General features: G+C 38.0%; 1 protein-coding gene across 2 annotated transcripts; it reads right to left on the reverse strand.

The window, feature by feature from the left end:
- Nucleotides 1-2,910: 2,910 nt before the first annotated feature.
- Nucleotides 2,911-19,131, reverse strand: LOC131230319 (uncharacterized). Of its 2 annotated transcripts, none has more exons than XM_058226176.1 (10): nucleotides 18,962-19,131; nucleotides 12,952-13,068; nucleotides 12,659-12,767; nucleotides 12,471-12,552; nucleotides 11,461-11,546; nucleotides 5,813-5,916; nucleotides 5,586-5,716; nucleotides 5,404-5,497; nucleotides 4,775-4,830; nucleotides 2,911-3,302 (listed from the first exon to the last, which is right to left on the reverse strand). In XM_058226176.1, the coding sequence occupies exons 2-10, from the start codon at nucleotides 12,994-12,996 to the stop codon at nucleotides 3,206-3,208; spliced, it is 804 nt and encodes a 267-aa protein (XP_058082159.1). In that variant the 5' UTR covers nucleotides 12,997-13,068; nucleotides 18,962-19,131; the 3' UTR covers nucleotides 2,911-3,205. The 2 variants fall into 2 exon arrangements, with proteins under 2 accessions (XP_058082159.1, XP_058082158.1); XM_058226175.1 differs by having other exon boundaries at nucleotides 12,952-13,166; nucleotides 18,962-19,129.
- Nucleotides 19,132-19,552: the final 421 nt, after the last annotated feature.

Here is a 19,552-nt window from a genome sequence, read left to right on the forward strand (position 1 = left end):
TCGCCGGTATGTTGCGTTGGGGCGCGGATTACCTACTGACGAGTAGCAAGACTCGCTATTGAAGTGACGTCACCAAGCTCCGTGGGCCCCACTATGATGTATATTTTGTATCCATGCCTTCCATCCATTCGAAGAGATCATTTTAGGGCAAGATCCAAAGAATGAGTTAAATTCAAAGCTTCAGTGGATCCCAGCACAGAAAAGCGTGCCACAGTGACACCCACCATTAAAAACTTCAAAAGGCCACGAAAGTTTTAGATAAGCTGATATTTGTGCTTTCCCTTCTTTCATGTCTTTTTTTAAAGTTTTGAACAGGTTGGATTTCAAATAAACATTACGGTGGGGCTGAGGATAGTTTCAACAGTAGGAATCATTCTCCCCACCGTTTTCTGTGGTGGGGTGAACAGTATGGATACAACACGTACATTATAGTGGGGTTCACATAACTGGGTGACATCATTTCAGTACCGGACTCGCTACTCAACCTGTCAGTATCGAATCCGCGTCCGTTGCAATGTCACTAACATTTGTACACGTGTGCAATCACCACGATGTATGCATTATATATCTACATTGTCCATCTGTTTTGCCAGCTTATTTTAGGATATGGCACCAAAAATGAAGCAAATATAAATTTCAAGTGGACCACACCACATGAAACAGTGGTCATTAACCATTTAAAAACCTTTTGTGGGCCACAAAAGTTTTGGATCAAGCTGATATTTTTTTTATCCATTCATCCAGATCTGTGTGACCTTATCAACAGGTTGGATGGTCAATAAACATTACAGTGGACCCTAGGAACAGTTTAATGGTGGGCAGTCATTTGTGTGGTTCAACTGAAATTTGTAGCCGCTTCATTTTTCAGACCATTCCGTAAAATAAGCTGGTACTACTCTCAGGTACTCAACTACATCACTGGACGCTCAATCGGCTGAGGTCAAAATGAGTCCAGTACGGTCCAGATATTTTTAACAGTATTGTTATATATATATGTGGGAAAAGGTACTAAGCGCTCGACCTCACGATAAGCTCCCGTGAGGTCGAGCTGTGTGGGCCCCACCATGATGCGTGTCGACCATCAACACTGTGCATTTGATGGGTTCCCTCTAAATTATGGGATATCCCAAAAATCACCCATATACGGAACTCAGGTGGGCCATACCATCTAAAATCATGTAAAGACACCGTTAAAACATATAAAAGCACTTGGTGGGGCCCACCTGAGTTTTTAATGCTGCTGAAACTTAGTCTGAACCCTCATCCAAGTGGGACACACATAATGTATGGGCTAGATTTGCAAACAACATCTCGGTGGGCCCAAAAAATGATTATGAATGTTTTAATGGTGCACGGCCCCTCCCCACTTCTGTATGTGGTGTGGCCCACACAAGTCACGGATTGACTTGATTTTTGAGACCTAGGCCCACGATGGAATGATGCATCTGACTGATGGGGTAGATTTTCGAAACGCATCATGGTAAGGCCCACACAGCTCGACCTCATGGGACGGACTCGTGAGTATATGATTACCAGGTATCTAAGCCACAAGCATGTAAGACAGGCCATTTACAGACCAGGCATGTGTCAAAGTGGCACACATGCTTGCAATCTAATCCGTCCATCTGGGTGGGCCCTACCATGATATGGTCTTATTTTGACCCAGATACATCTTGAAACCTAGATCCAAAGCCCCAATTAAACAGGTACCTGAACCCGATTGGATGCAGATGAGGTTATTTAAGGAGACCTGAACTTAGCTCAGTAGAATTTATCCTCGTTCGATGTTTAGTTCAGTCTAACATGGGTTTATTCTATAAAATGAAATTTCAAAGAGAGAGAGAGAGAGAGAGAGAGAGAGAGGAGAGTCCATATGTCTCATTACCCAGGGCCAGTAATTTTTAAGTGCCTGTGTGATGCAGGGATGAACGTGATGAGGCCGATCACGGTCTTCCTCAAGGATAACTACGGAGTTTATCTGGACTCATTATAGAAACTTCTCGAATCCGCAAGAAAAAAAAATAAAAATAATTTTAAAATATATGAAAGAAACTTGTTGATTGATTGATAGATGAAATAAATGAGTCAACAACCCTTTAAACATGATACCAAGAAGTTTAAGAATTAAACTATAACTAAAACTTCCTAAAATTTGTAACTTACTATAAATAGTAAAATTTCTATTTATAGTAAGTGCCGTATGTGGCTTAACCACGTTATTCTCCTAATTTTTCTAAATACTTTTCATGTTAGGCAGAATTCAAGCCCAATGGAAGAAGAGTTATAATCAAACTAAAACTTAATTAAACATGGAATTCGACTGTCGATATGATGGAATCTCGCAAATTTGGTGTCCTACCCCAAAATCATATATGGTATGTCCAGTTACTCATTCCAGTTTGCAAGATATGCTTGTTTTACGGTTCTGACGGTCTTGATGACTTCTGCCTTTGATCAGGCCTTCTTTGATCCATCTTGGACATGAAAGTGTCTGAGACCCGTTCTACATGTGTATCATCCATCCCATTCTGCCAGAGTATATAATTCTGTCCTGTGTCCATCCCAAATGTCTGGCTGTGCACATCATGCAGATGTCTGTGCAGAAAATCAGGTCATATGGCCCACTTGAGAGGACTGACTTGATTTTCAGCCCGAACATGCAGACAGTGGGGTCGGACTGGATGCGTCTTAGAAAAATGGACAGATTAGAATAACAATATGCATTCAGCATACATGCATGGCCGAAGAGATCTGTTAAAAATCAGGTGCAGGTCTGGGTACCCGTTGACAACCCTACTTGCAAAGCATTTCATCTCTCGATGTGCAGCAAGGGTGATGCATGTGCATGTGAGCATTTGTGAAAGATGCAATGCAATGTAGCTGATTCATAATCAGCTCAAGAAAAAGATGGGTTTTCTAATCAAATAGGAATTGTGGGGAAACATAAAAAACTTTGGAAGAATTTACATGTATGTGTTGTTCTCAAAATCATAAGATAACATTGATAAAAACTACTATCACACACACACACGCACAGGCACGCATGCATGATCATATTCTGCCAAAGTACCAAAGTTTTTCTTTTCAAGCAAGTGTTGTTCCAGACGCAGCGCAACTATTTTCACTCTGATCCAATTTCTTGGACTGTTGGTTACAATAACTTACTGGCCTTTGATGTAAGATATTGGCAAAATCACTCAAGCTGCTAGTCATCTTCGTCTGGATCAAAGTCCTTAACCTTCACATCTGCGTCTTCCCCGTACTGAATGCAGTTGTCGATGTACGATAATATATACTGGATACTGCATGTTGAAATCAAGAACACATTATTTTTGTCTATTTTGTTGTAGTAGAAAAAAGAAAAACTGTAGTACAGTGGTCCATGCATGACAACACTAGAAGATGTGAAGTGGCAGCAGCAGCAGTACATGTGACAAGCTGGCATGTGGAAAATCTGAACTGAGGTTGGCCCTGACATGTAGACGTGCTGGCTAAAAAATATACTGATCCACTCAATACATGGTCCATGGTGCATGAAACAAACAGTTGGTGGTTTGTTAAAACTTGGCCTGTTTGTTTTGTATATTGTGGCGCAACTGCTGAGTTAACTGGCCTGACTCTTGGGCCAGAAAACATACAACATGGGCCAACCAATGGACAGCTTGGAACTGACATGCTGGCCAATATGACAAGCATGTATAGGGGCTACGATTTGCATGCCTGTCGAATCCGTAAACCTCTGACAAATTAAGGTAATAGCTGTAGACTACAACTGCTGGTACTAGTAGTAATATCAAAGTTCTGCTAGCCACACAGACTCCTACACATAGAAACATGTGCTAAATATGTACCTAAGTAGGGGACCAAAGTTATGTATCAGGTGGACACCATGTCAATCATCTATACAAAAATTCAGGCCCTTCACGGGTAGACCACACGTATGGGAATAATGAGCAGTGTAAAATGCATTTAGAAGTTTTTTTTACTATACACTGTTTCCTTAAATGTGTAGGCTACCTGAGAACTGAATGACCTGAAATTTGTTATCAAATATCTACATTTTTTGTTAAATATTTACAAGGTGGGTCCCACCCATTGCGTGTTTAAATGTCCTATAAAGTGCCATTTTGGAACGCGTGTGTGTGTGCGCGTTGGTAGAGGTACCAGTGGGGCCCACCTTGTAGATTTTTAAGCCCCCATTTCTAACACATCTCAATACATTTCTAAGATGGGGGCTTGAAAACACATTTTAAAACGCTTTCTAGATTCCTGTCAATTGTCCTTAAATGGTGAGAGTGTGTGTACACCAAACTATATATGCATGCACAGTAGTTTGTGGCATTTATGATGATGATGATGATGATGATGATGACACTGACAATGACGGCGCCACAATGATGATAACAATACAGATAATAAACCACTGAAAAAACAAAAATGATAATACTGCTGGTACAGCAGCAGCAGCAGCAGTAGCAGCGATAGTGATATAGCAATGACAATGATACTTCTAACTGATACACTATTTCTACCATCCTTGTGGGTAGTTTTTTTTTTTTTTTTGAAACGATGATCCTTGTTGGTAGGTATGCCTTGACTACTTTCCGCAATAGAATAGAACAAGTTCTACAATTTTATTTCAGAAAAAAAAAAAAAACAGAAAGAAAAGTGCATCTTCAACTAGGAGTTGATGCAAATAGCCATTCGCTAAAATTACTATTTTTGTTGCTGATGATGTAGGTTTCAACCAGTGGATGAGTCGGAAAAATTCTACCTGCTCTCCTTCCGCAGGTCAAGAGGCAAGAAGTTCACCATGCTAAAGTCATCAACCTAACAAACATCACAAGTTAAGACAATTTAGAATCTAGTTAGTTACATCACAAGTAAGACAATTTAGAATCTAGTTAGTTCCTGGCTCTTCCTACGAAAATGTTGAGAAGTTGAGAACTTCCCTACGAAATGAACAAATCATTTGAGGACAAGGCAGATCTTGAATGAATAGTCATATTCCAAAACATTAAGATAAGTGTTTGGAGCAACCCCAAAAATTGACATTTGGTCGAATATGTCGTACAAAGCATTTGGGAGGCACAAAAAGCAAATCCCAAACAGCTGCCACTTTTCCACTCTCCAGAACCGAAAATAATAATTCGTTCCTTTCAAGCATAAAGAAACTAATTTTTTTTATGGAAATGCGTTTCAGCTTCCTCATATCTTGAGGTACTTCCAAATATATCGCAAACCATTTCATTAAGTGCAAGGGGGGTGTTTTTCACGAGGGTTAAAAAGAGAAATATCCTAATTGAAAATGAGAAAAGCATCGAGGTGAGAGTACAAGCTAGCAAACGAAGTAGACTAAAGAAGAATGACAAGAACAAAATCTTTTGAGTTTTGACAGCTCACTAATTCTGCCAAAGCTTTATTCAACTTTGCAAATTGAGGCGCCATATGTTTATTCAACTGTGATAGTAAAACAGGTGCCTCTGGATTTAGGTACCTACAACAAATAAACAGAAAGAACAGTCAGGATATTAAAGAACTCAAATAAAAATAAAGAATGGATGAAGATTGCAAACTAAACCCACTCTCCGATATCCCTTTTGTTTGTCACCAGGTCCATCTTAGAGAGAATATTGACATGAGGCAGTTCAAGTTGAACCATTGCAGAAAGAGATGCCATACATCCACTTATGTACTTGGTCACATCAGTCATGAACTGAAAAAAGAAGTGCCAAATTTCAGATTGAGAAGGTTTGATGTACATTATTTAAATACAATTAATGAAGCTCCACATATCAATAACGAAGCAAACCTGGGAGTCCAGCAAATATACAGCACAGACATTGAAATTCTTGCGTTTTAGATGGTCCACAAAGTTCCGCAAAACTGGAACATGAGAAAAGAGTTCTATTTGGCCTGCATATCATGAAATAAGGCAATTCATTACACACAGTTTAGGCCAAAGAAGCATGTATATACAAGACTAACATTTTCTATTCATAGCAGACGAGTTTTGTATTCAATGGGGGTTATAGATTTTGAGAACCTCTCCTGTCATTTTTATTCAAAAAATAAGCTCTGTAACTTGGCTTTTAAAGGTGAGATTCTCCAACAAGGCTGTACAAATGTACACTATAATAGAAAATTTGGAAAGTTCCTGTGCGCAAAGCATGCATCAAGGTGGTCATGGTGAAGTTTTTGTGCACATAGTGTGCGTGGTGGTTTTGTTGGGGTCTTAACATGCATTTTAAAATGGGGATCTTACCACAATGTTTGAAAATTCTCAATATTTGCTACACTCCAACCAACCTTCTTTAAATGGCAGGGTAGATATCACATCAGCTCTTCTAGTGTACTATGCACACTGAAGTTGCTTCCATAAATTTGTATAGTTTTGATAAAAATCCCATACTTACTAAACAATAATAACAATAAAACTTAAAAAGGATCATTTGTGTTAGAAGAGTGTTGCCGAAACAAGAGATAATAAAAATTAAACCCAAAGAGAAAAAATATTTTTTTATAGGACTGACAAAGGAATAGGCTTGGGGTTAGTTTATGCCTCGATTTTGAACTGGTCACCTGGGCCTGCAGAGCTGCCCTTGTTAAAAGTTTTTATTTTGGTTGGCCCAGCCCACTGACATCCCTTCTTTTCTTTTCTTTTTTTCTTTTTTTTTTTCTTTTTTTTTTTGTTGTTGTTGTTGGGGGGGTGGTTTGAAAGATGACAATTTATTTATAAAGACAGCAAAGCCAAAAGAATACAAGGAAAAAAAGAAGGGGGCGAAAAAAAAGGAAAAGAAGAAAAGACTGAAAGCGCACACCACGCACTACAACCCGCTCCAACTAGAGGCCTCAACTCTAGAAAAAGCCACCACCCATTCAAAAACACTTGATTTTGCTCAAAGAAAGACCCCCCTAGGATTGCCACACGTCCCGAAAGCATCTATTGTTCCGTTCCTTCCAAGCAGCCCATAGACTGGCTAGGATAGAGCCTCCATACCTCAACTCCATATTTACCATGGCTGCTTATGTGCCAGTGCCTGAAGAAGTCATCAATCAATCTTGGCATAACCCAAGAAACACCGAAAAGCCCAAAGAATCTTTCCCACACCTCCTTAGAGAACGGACAGTTCAGAAAAAGATGACTCACCGACTCCTCATCTTTCCAACACAAATAAAGCACCATATCCTCATTTTACATAGACCATCAGGTATTGGCATTTCATTGGTATTCAAATTGGGTCGAATGCTATTTGCAGCCATGTATCAGCATATGTGAAACAAAAGTGTTCCATTAGTGCCAAAGTGGAACATGTGTGAGATCAAGTACAGTCATTATGTAGGTCCCTCCATGAATGGACCACCAGCCTAAAAATTAGGCCAGCCCACTTTGTATGTAGAATTAATGTGGACCACTGGCTATCCTTCATTTGCTGTACACTCTTTTCATACATGTGCAGTCCACTTGGTTAGTTTTTTTTTTTTTTTTGAAAGTTTAATCCACTTGGTTAGTTGACAAGATCTTTAAGCTAAGAAAATTTACCTTGGGGTCCCCACATTCACTTGCCGGCCCACTTGTGCTTGGCATGCAAAGTTGTGCCATTGGGTTCTTTTTCTTTCTTCTTTTCTTTTTTTCATTGTAACTCAATAAATTTTTTTTTTTTTTTGCAAAGGATAAAAAGGGGAGCAAAAGCGAAACAGGGATAGGTATCAATCAATCCAAGCATAGTCCATTGCATGTTGATGATGCTTAAGATTTTTTTGCCAAATGGCAGAGGCAAACTCACAATGGATAAATAGATGGTCCACTGTTTATGCGTCCTTAGACACATAATGTAGACATTCTGTCATACTTCTTTTACGAATGTGGTTAATGGTTGGAGGTTAACCTTTAGCAACCATCCAGCCAAAATGCAACCACCTAGGGGGGCCTGGATAGTGCTAGATCGCAACCAAAAATCTTCACTATCACCTTCACAGCTGTCGCTAAGGATGCGATAAAATGACTCAACTGTGAACTTCCTGGACGATCAAACCTCCAACGCCACTTAACTTCATGCTGGAGAGATAAGGCAAAGTTCCGCATGGTATCTCAAAGGCAGGAAAATTCTTTATTGTCCTCACCAACTAGGTTTCATTTACTTGCTTGGTCGTCCTACTGGTATTTACAAGGTAAAACACGTGAACTTGGAGTCAGACACAAGCTAGTGTATATTTCACATGTGTTTTACTATTGTGATTTATCATTTGTGAACCTTGGTAAAAGCAGATGGAACTGTCTTGATAGTACTCTTAGGGCCTGTTTGGCCGGGCAGATTGGATGGGATTGGAAGGGATTGGAAGATAGATCCCGGGATTGGCCAGGCGTGCCAAACAGACACGGGATCCTGATCCCGGGATATAGCAATCCCATGGATCTTAAGACAATCCACTGACATCACCATCATTACATTTAAATCCCATCCAATCCACCCTAATCCCTTCAAAATTGCCTGGGACGTGTTTGGTTCGAGGGATTGAAAGGGATTGGAAGGTTTAATCCCGGGATTGACTGGGCGTGCCAAACAGACCAGATATAGCAATCCCATGGATCTTGCATCAATCCACTGACACAGCTATCATTACCTTGAAATCCGTGCAATCCACTCTAATACCATCCAATCCCATCCAATCTGCCCGGCCAAACAGGCCCTTAGTCTCTCTCTTAATCTATGCTAGTTGACGAATTGCACATGTTATTCAGTTTAGAGAATTTACTTAAAACATCATGAATTGATAAAGATGAAAGTTGAATAGTTGATAGATAATCATATTAATCATATATCATATCAATTTATGACATGCATGAAAAACTTATAGCCCAAAGACTCCGCATCACAGCTTACAACAGGTCTGCCAGACAAACAACATTCTTCAAAGAATGGTCTGATACACCATTGAATATATGTTTGAAAGAGAGATTCTTGTCTCTCTTATATTTTTGTTTTTGTTTTGGTTTTTGTTTTTTTCTTTTTTGACATCTTTCCGTAATTTTTGGCTCAAAAAAAATTGGCCAACACGGACTGATGTTGGGCTGGTACAAATACACAGCATTGTATCGTACATGTTTTTTGCTAGGCTAATATGCCCTCTGATACCAATATTCATAACCATGCCACAAAACACACCAGCCTGTGTTCATAGTGTTGGTATCGTTACATGAATTGCTGACCGAGGTTCTGCAAACATGTATCGATATTGCCAATACCCAAAAATGTAGTGCTGACTGAAGGAAACATTGGGAAAACATGGAGAAAAAGGTAGAATTTTTCAGTGAAACTTCAAGAGATGTTAAAAGACATACATGTATACATGCTCCACCCATCCATCCATTCATGCATACATTGATACATACATGTAGACATACGTACATCCATACATGTCTATCCATCAATCGATCCATCCATCTATAGATACATACATTACTACATTCATCCATCCAATGCATACATTATACACTAATACATCCATGCATGCAAACATACATACATCCATGCATGCATACATACATACATATATGGATGATCCATCCATCCATGCGTACATGCATACAAACATACATCCATGAATACATACATACATGCATACAAACATACATCCATGCATACATACATACATATATGCATGATCCATCCATCCATGCATACATAGATGTTTATATACAGCAAACATGATTCATCATCCACCCATCCATCCACATACATATATACATACATACACAGATACATACATATATGCATGCATCCATCCCTAAAAAATGCACCCATCACATAAACACATCATACAACCATATATCCATGGATAAAAAATTAAAATGAAAACATAACCTTTTATAAACAAACAGATTTTGTTATTTATCATTTTTTAAATCATAGGAAAAGTAATATTTTTCTCGAAAAATGAAAGACATAATTTATCAACATCTATCTATAAATAAAAAAGAAATAAAATAAAACAGATACTTGATTTTTCAAATAAAATAAAATTTTAACCAACTGTTGAAATTTTAAATAATTTAAAAATATTTTCTGAAAAAAGCGAAATGTTTACATAAATTGATAGATCGACCAACTCTCATCAACATACTAAAATTTGGGTCCTCAGTTAGTAATTTTAGGAGGAGACAATGAAGAAAATTAGGATTTTTCCAATTTCTCCCATTTTTAGGCCCAATTCTTGACATTTTCAACTCAAATCCATGTGAATGCATAAAAATCATGCATAAGTGTAAATTTGAGTCAAAATCGATACTCAAATATTAAGAAAAAATGGTCTTTTGGCAAACAATCTCACCTTTGAAGATCCAGCCCACCGTTGCTCTCGTTACTCAAATCAAAGCTTATTCCCAAAAGAATCTAAAAATTATGGTTCAGAAATCCACCTCACAAGACCCCCACCCCCCGCAAATTTATATATAAAAAAATAATAAAATAAATAAAATAAAATCTATTTTTCATTTTTTTCACTATTTTCTAGCAATTATGCACATCTTTGGCAGCACACCTTCTGTTGCCGATAATATCACCAGTATTGCTATACACTGCGCGAAATGATGATATTATCGCAATGTTGATGCATAGGCAATATTTCAGTGATATCAGTGATGTTATCACCGACAGCAGGAAATCTCGCATTTTCCAACCATTTCAGTATTGCCAGGGTGGCGATACCGATCATATTGGCAATATTATCAATAGTATCACCGATATCTAACTGTATTTTATTCATTGCGCCAGACAACATTTTTATTTTGTTCATTACCCCCGACAACGTTTTTATTTTGTCCATAGTTGTATATGATAGTACATCTGTCCTTATTTTTGGTCCCCAGCTGCAGCTTCCCTTCTTTTTTTTTCCTGAAAAGTCCAACCATATTAGCTGATACAAATATATTTGACAAAACATGACATCTCCAACATATCTAACTGTATCATCTAAAAAATAATTAACTGCACTAGGCTGGCCAAAAAGTTAAAATATTAATTTTGGTGATATAATATAGTATGGTCATTTGCTGCTTAAAAATAAGTATCTGTCAGTAACTTAGACACACATCAGGCACCATTCTTACTTCCAAATTACCCTAAGTTGGACAAATTAAATAGTTTTTTCTTCAAAGAGGGTACCAGAATATAGTGGCCCCTTAATTCTTCACTCTTATCCTCAAAAAAATAAATTCTCCACCTTTTGAACTCTGAACATATGAAATCATTGAAAATCTATTTATTCTTGCATGGCAGTATTTGCATTCAAGAATAGTAAATCAGCCATTTCCATGGATTACAAATGTTCATCAGCTTTCCTGTTGTTCTAAAAGGCAAAAGGAGAAGTGGAGAAGTGTAACAGTTGAATTGAAGAAGAACCAAGCATAACTTTCAGTTCTGAAGTGTTTTCTTGGCATAATGCTAAGGGCATACATACCAGGGCAGTCAAAAACAAGATAATCATCATCCAAATAGTTCTCCAGTTCGTCTGCCAACCAATCATCCAAATTTTCTTCAAGGTGCCTGAAGGTATGTTAAGGCAATTCATATTGAAGAATAAGCACAGTCTTAAAGTTTTAATTCAATCCAGGTATCAAATGTGGGCCAAAACATGCTCCCAATGCAGGAATGACTCCATCATGATGCGGTTAGTTTTCATTCAATTCATGTAATGAAATTGAAGTAATTAGTTTACAGGAAAAGTTTGACTTTGATCTACTTCTAAACAACATCTTTTTTTTTCCTTTTCTGATAGATCACAAAACTATATGAAAAGAAAAACAATGGCAAAGGTTCAAAAGAAAAAAGATCACAAGGGGAGAGGGTGCTTTCAATTTCAAATAAATGTGAAAGCAAGTCTTCATTCAGAGAGGGCTTTTTTTTTTTTAACAGTAAAAAGGTTTATTCAATAGCAAGGATGGGGAAAGGAAATATGATACTCGATGATGAATAGAGGGACAAAAACAAAAGAGAGGAACAAATCTACAATAGTACTCATACAATGGGTACAAGGAACTCTGTAAATGCTTACTGCCCCTGCAGAATGAATTCATTTATCAGATTTAATGATCCTTGAAGCTATAAAGTTTATCAAAGAACAGCCCTAGAGAGAACTTTGAAATGATATATGGGTTTAAAACAGGAAAATAAATACAAGTAAAAGGCAGCTGCAAGATTGTCATGTCCAGAGCAAGTTGGCGTAAACAACAACAAAGGACTCCCATGTGTCACTAACGCATACACGCACACATTTTGCAGCTGCCTTTGATGAACATTCCTAGTTCAATACCTTCCAATTGATCAAATCACAACAAGTGGATTACATGAAAACATGCTATGGATTTTTAGATGTCTCCAAATTACAAACAGAACCAAATGAAAACATCTCTTTCAAAGAATGAGATGCAGACAAAAGAAAGAAAGGAAAAGAAAAGAAACAAAGGATACTCCATGCAATAAATAAGGCCTCCATTTGGTCCTAAGCCAAGTTCCTCCATGACGTCATCCAAGGATATGAGTTCTCTAATATCTACAAACAAATAACAATGCGAATAAGAATCTCGAAGCTTATCCAGAAAAACAGGTGAAAAGTACAGGCATATATGAACACAAACAAATGGAAGATCTGTCACTACCCATGGCCACAGGGTAGTCAAAATTTTCTGCTGCCGGATCTAGGTTCACAATGTGCACTGTCCGCCGAACAGTTTCACAATGTTGGTACAAACTAGAGCAGTAGGTAGACTGATCAAGAACAGATAACAAAAACACTTGTCAGAAAGACATGAAGCATATAATGGAGGCATTTAAAGCATAGGCCCATGCTTGTAAAGAAAAAATAATCAAGACCAATCCTGCATTAACCCAATGGCACTCTTAGCATCAATGAAAACTGCATAGTTCAGGCATCAAGGAAAAGGTTGCTTACCTTTCCACTACCTGCAGGACCAATAACAAGCTGCGCGTAACCCATGATCGCTATCCAAAATTGTTCACCAATTCAATGCCGAACTGAAGAATTGAAATGAAGAAAGAACTGCAACAGCTGCATATGCAGCACACCAGACAGCAGCCGCCAACAATAAGCTTAGGAATGTAGAGTAAGCCATACCCATTAATACAACATAAGCTCAAGGATTATGCCTGAGTCACATTAGAAATTCTCCTGGTTATTTATCATGCAAAACCCATCAACATAATGTAGAGTGCCCAAATACAACTAGTTGGACCTCCGACTTACAGCCCAACCAGTCATGAGTGCATGACATCCAACCCCATCCAAAAGCCTTGGCTCCAATGTGAAGATCATTTGACTAAAAAATCTGGTTGATCCACTAATCATGTGGACCACACTTTAGAAAACAATGAAAGGTTGTCAATTTGACCCAAAGTACATGTGCCCCTCCTGATAAGTGGATTGGCCTATTTTTTTACCAGGTGATCTTCATGGTAGTCTAGCTTTTAGATGGGTCGCAATACACACATCAACACCAATGATCGCAATACACACATCAACACCAATGATAATGCACTACATAGACTGTAACTTAGCAGTCCAACTAGTTGTATTTGAGTAGCCTTCTATAATAAAATAGATACATACAAATGTATGCATGTATGCACGCATGACCGTGTGTGTGGGAGCAGCTCCACTGCCACTGGAGGCATGGCCTTTTAATACCTCCAGAAAAAAGAAATAAACTCATGCAATACAACATCAACTGGACCATCTCGAAAGAAAAAAATAAGAATAGATTTTTCCCAAAGTTTGTAAACACATTGGATGGGACTAAATGTTCAATCAATATGTACAAGGCAGGTCAAAAAAGAAAAACGTAAAAAAGTAAAGGGAAGATTATAATGTAGGCAAATCCAAGGTTTCGAAAATGGTTATAACCCCATAATAGCGGAGTTCACACTATAGCTATGTATGTTAACTGTTATAATCCATATTATCTTTTTCTCTGAGGTTATTTTGAAATTCAATAATTCCAGATTTATTTAAATGAGAGAGAAGGCATGGAATATCTTGGATGTCTCATACATCGAGATCTGATCAGCTGATTAGAAAGGTCATGAAGTCAAATAGGTCTGGATAAATATTGGGATATTTGAATATGTTTAGCATCACAAGCTCACAAAGAGATTAGTGAAAGCACTGGGAAGGAAGACTTTATCAAAATATCTTTTTTAATGACAACAAATATTTATTAGCATCAAACTAAAAGGCGAAATAGGATGTTGAGGAGTCATCCCACTTGACCCTTAGCAGTGAAAACACAACAATCAACAATCCCCCCATGTACCCAAAATATCTTCTCATTTACAACACAAACCTGGGTGTTTCACAATGCCCATAGATGATAGAACTACCCTCCCTTTGGCCCTATAGGAAACCACTTCTGCACTCTCCAACTATTAAATTTTCTAATGTTTTGCCTCTTCATGAGGACCACAAACCAGCTAACAAAGATAGCTGCTACAAAATTTTCTTTTCCCTTGAATTCTCTATTTCATTGCTAGAACTACATCTTCCCCTCCAAAGATATGGCGCATAGTTGCAATGTATGAAGAGGTGGTTCATGGATTCCACGTCATTGAAACAGAGGGAGCAATCATTCATTATAATCACAATCCTAGCAACTTATCCTTACCAACCATCCAAAAGTAACCACTCTCAGAGGGCCGAGAAAATGCCATAAAAGAGCTGATGGAGCAATTTCGATGGCCCTCCCGCCAACTTCAAGGAACTGATGGAAGGATTTCACTATGAATAGGCCTCATTTCTCCCCCTTCCATCTCTACTAGTCACCAACACCAGGAGAGATGACTAAATTTAACACAGAGTCTTAACGCACGATGACATCCTCTATTCCGTCATTTGTGAGATTTCTGTGGAAGGTAGAAAGTAGGGGGAACCCACCACATCCCCAACACATCGAAGCATTAAGATATATAATATATATTCCCCCATATTGGGAGAGACAGTAAAGCCTGCCAAATTCCATGTGGAATGGTTTCTATTCAGCCATGCATCTTCTCAAAACCTGATCCTAAAGCCGTCTTCAACTACAAATTGAATCCCTTTCATGAAATCACAGGATCCTCCCATAACAGCCTTCAAAACACCAAGCCATGATATAAGGAGTAAACCGTAGGTGAGCCATCCTTGGAAATAAATGTAGCCAATTTCAGCATCCTTTCAGTAAGCATCGGATTGAAAGAAAAAGCACAAAATGACAGATCCACGAGGGTGTTTAAACTTTGAAGCAACCTTGAAGAAAAGATTGTTTTCATGTCAGGTGGAATGTTATGATTCTAATTATCTATTTTCATTTTTAGTTTATTGTTAAATTGAATATTTTAGGATTTATTTAGGTAGGAGAGACGTGGAATGGCATATCTTTGATATCCTCTACTGTTGGCATTTCTTGCTGATTAAGAAGTGAATAATGTTAATTAAGATTAGAAAGATATTAGATCATTTGATCTCACACCCAAGAAAAAAAAAAAGATGTTCAGAATGTTTGAAGAACATCCACTAGATGAACGATGTGTACTCCCAGTGTTAGAAATAAATGAACCACAAACTCCACTTCTCTCGGGCATAAGTTGCAAAAATTTGGTAGGACAATATTGTGACTTAAGCAGTCAATGGTGAGAACTTTATCTCTTCCCACCATTGAGGGGTGGCCAAATATTTTATGGGGAACAATTAAATTTTGTTTAGTTGATACACTAGGTTTCCTGGGGAAACCTGGGACAAGTATAAAATTTTGTTTAAATTCTCCATATTTTCCATTCCCCAAGGCTTTTTTATTATTATTATTATTTTAATTTTTTTTTTTTTTTTTTTTTTGGGAGGGGGGGGAATGGAATTCCTAGGGAAAATATGAACCAACCAAAAAAGTGTGAGGCAAATATGTTTTCGTAAAAACCAGGGAATTGCTAAGTCGATAAATGTAAAAAACAAGCAACCAAACGCTGCCTTAGTGAACTAACCCATGGCACTAACTTTAGTTGAGTGAAATTATTTTCTTCCATAGTCGTTAACCTTCCACCCCAAATCGACACAAAACACTAGAAGGACACTAGAAACTCGCTTATTAGACATCAATGTAATTATGCTCCCAAAACTCATCTTTTCTTTAAACCTAACTTTTTTTTTCCTTCTTTCCATCACAACATCCGACAAATGTTTTGTTGGTTTTCCAATAAATAGGATGAGGTAGATGTAAGATGATGGGAGCTTTCCTAGTTTGCATCCAGACTCATCCATCGTCATCATCATCATCTAAGCCTTATCCCGACTAATTGGGGTCAACAACACGAATCATGTCTCGTCATTCCACTCAACCACAAACCATTATCTTTCATTAAACCATAGGTCCTTAGGTCTCTTCTTAGTACCTCCATGCACGTCCTTTCGGCCTTTTCTTTTATGCGCAATAAAACTTTATTCCAGAGGAAGAAAAGAGGACAATGCAACAAGAGGGGAGCTGCAAACAACCACGGCCACCCCTCCAACAGCCAAAGAAACTCAAAAGAATAGACCTTTTTGGCCTTCCCTTTGCCCTCTTACAACCTTCAACCAGCACCAACTCACTCCTAATTCCTAAACAGCGCAGTTCTTGGTCTCCATTGCACATGACCGAACCATCTAAGTCTATTTTCCCTCATCTTATTACCTATTGGCTATTGGTGCTACTCCCAAGTTCCCTTGAATGCATTCATTTCTAATTCTATCCTCCCTTGTCTTGCCATTCATCCATCTTAACATCTTTAGTCCTATTGTTGCAATTCTTACTTCTTAGTCTCCATTGCACATGACCAAACCATCTAAGTTTATTTTCCCTCATCTTATTACCCTCTAATTCTATCCTTCCTCGTCTTGCCCTCATTCTGCTACACTCATCCTATTAGCATGTTGTTACTTGACTATCCTACATTTTATCCCATAAAGCATGACTAACCCATTTTATCCCATAAAGCATGACTAACCTAATAGTTATTCTATCCATAAGAATGGATATTTCATCTCTAGAAACAGATGGTGATGTTCTAGAAACAAATTCTGTAAGATAGATATAGATATAGATATAGAGAGAAGATATATATCACATAAATAGTTTGAATGACGATGATTTTTTTTTATAAATGGTTAAAATGAGATGGTGTACCTCATGGACGGTGTGGATCTAATGAAAGTTCCACCCATGTGGCTCTCGGTTCGTGAAAGTAAGTTATCCTAGCATCTCTCTCTCTCTCTCTCTCTCTCTCTCTCTCTCTCTCTCTCTCTCTCTCTCTCTCTCTCTGTATATATATATATACACACACACACACATATGTGTGTGTGTATTTGTCGACTTTCTTAAACCCTGAGTTATTCCCTCTCCTTTAGTAGAGATGGAAGCCATTGATGACAATCTTACGAAATATATTTTCAGAACCATTGTCGTCTATTTCCAGTGACGCATGTAACCGGGTAAGAACTATAAACAAGATTTTTAGGGCTTGCTATTTTCTTCATCTTGTTCTTCTATTATGTATATTTTTAGGGCTCATTTCATCTGTCGCTTCTTATCAGCGATCCTATTTTTTGCCCTCTCTGATGATGTGATGATTCAGTACATCTATTGTTGATACATTTTCCATAACATCCTTTTGACTTGCACAAGGTATGTAGAAAACACCATACCTCCTATTATAATGAGAAGACGCATTTTCCTTAAATAACAGCCTCTGTGTGTGTGTGTGTGTGTGTGTGTGTGTGTGTCCAGTCATTTTGCACGAATTTGCCCCCATAATTAGTTTTTGGGAGAGTTCTTAACTTTAATATTTGAAAGGACATAGGAGGGATTTTTCATATGGGTCGGGTATTTGGGGCATTAAAAATGTAACTCATCAACCAAGTTCATTTTTTGTCATTTCAAAAAGGTGTCCATCGCCTACTTTCTCTCTCCATGATTCTGTATCCGCCTACTTTCTCTTTCCCAATCTCTCTCTTCCTTCCTCTCTCCATGTGCTACTAACTTGCCACCACCTAAATGGTTAAGCAACAACCGTTATGTACGGAACTTTTTTTATATTTTTTAACTTTAATGTTATTATGTTATGGACAGACACTGTTTTTTTCTTCTTCTTTTTTTCCCTTTTGTGTGTGTGTGTGTGTGTGTGTGTGTGTCTGTCAGTGGATGGAACCCAAGTTGATAATTTGAGAAAAGTCCTGCAACGTCTTGAGGTGGTTTCATGGTTATAAAAATAATAATAAAAGGAACTATAATTCATTAGGAGGGATTTTGAGGGGTTCATATATAGACAAAATATCTAACATTATGGATAGAATAGCTATAAGATCAACCATGCTTTATGGGACATAATGCCAAACAGTTAAGTAACAACATACTAACAGGATGAGGAAAACCCAAATTTCACCCAACTCAAAATTTTTCAAAATTGTTGCAATTTTGACCGTTCTTAGACAATTTATCTTGTATTCACATGTACACTGCAAAATCTGCCTAATCATCCGGAGAAAGCCGCTACTAGCTTCTTTTTTTCTTCAATCCTAATATTTAATAAAATGAAGAAAAAAAATGGATACTGAAAATCAATGGGAACTGATTTTCTTATGAAAGCAGTTCTGAAACTGAAATTCTCTTCAATAAGGAGTATTTTGGAAGCTTGGAATTAGAGAATTAGGGGCGTGATGTTTGTCTCATATCGAGTCGGTACATCGGTTTCATGATTTAGGATATGAACCCAAACAGAAAGAAGATCCAAAACTCAAGTGGGCCAGAGAGTAGGAAAGAGTGGATGGAAAGGGACGCGGATAAGGCTCTAAGGGGACCAACCCGCTTCCATCTCCACTGTTTCCGGTGTGAGGTCTATCATCTTAACATTAAAATAAAAAATAAAAATAAAAAAGACAGACGCACCTGATGGGCCGCTGGCTGCCGCTGCAGGACGGGAGAGGAGAGAAGAGAGACAGAGAGAGGAAGAGGAGGAAGAGGAGAAGGTGGAAGGCCGTAGGTTGCTGCCGCCTGCCGGACGGGATGGGATGGTCGGCCGATGGGTGCCGGATGGGAAGGGGTCGTGACTGTTTTCAGATTGGGGCGTGCGGCGGGTAAGATGGAGAGGTTTATGAATTATGTTTTTTATATATATATATATATATATATATGCTCACACACAACTAGTCGGACCGTGAGTTTTGATACAACTAGCTGGGCATTTACTGAAGAAATTTTCTCTAATGCTAATTAATGTTAAGAGAGGGAGAGAGGGGTCTTTGCTACGCGTGGCCTTTTAAGAGGTCTTTTGAGAATGATTTCTAACTTGGTAAGCCACGTCGTGGTGTTAATGTAAAATCCACTATCAAGTGTGTAACCCCATGTTGGATTTAAAAACCAAAAATCAACTTTATCCATGGTTCAAGTGGACCGCAAAATTGAAAATAGTGTTTAGAAAAAGCTTACCTTTTAAAATAGTTCTTTTCATGAGGCATACTTAAATCAAGTATGGACATG

The sequence above is a fragment of the Magnolia sinica genome, chromosome 17, assembly GCF_029962835.1.
Source record: "Magnolia sinica isolate HGM2019 chromosome 17, MsV1, whole genome shotgun sequence".
NCBI lineage: Eukaryota > Viridiplantae > Streptophyta > Magnoliopsida > Magnoliales > Magnoliaceae > Magnolia > Magnolia sinica.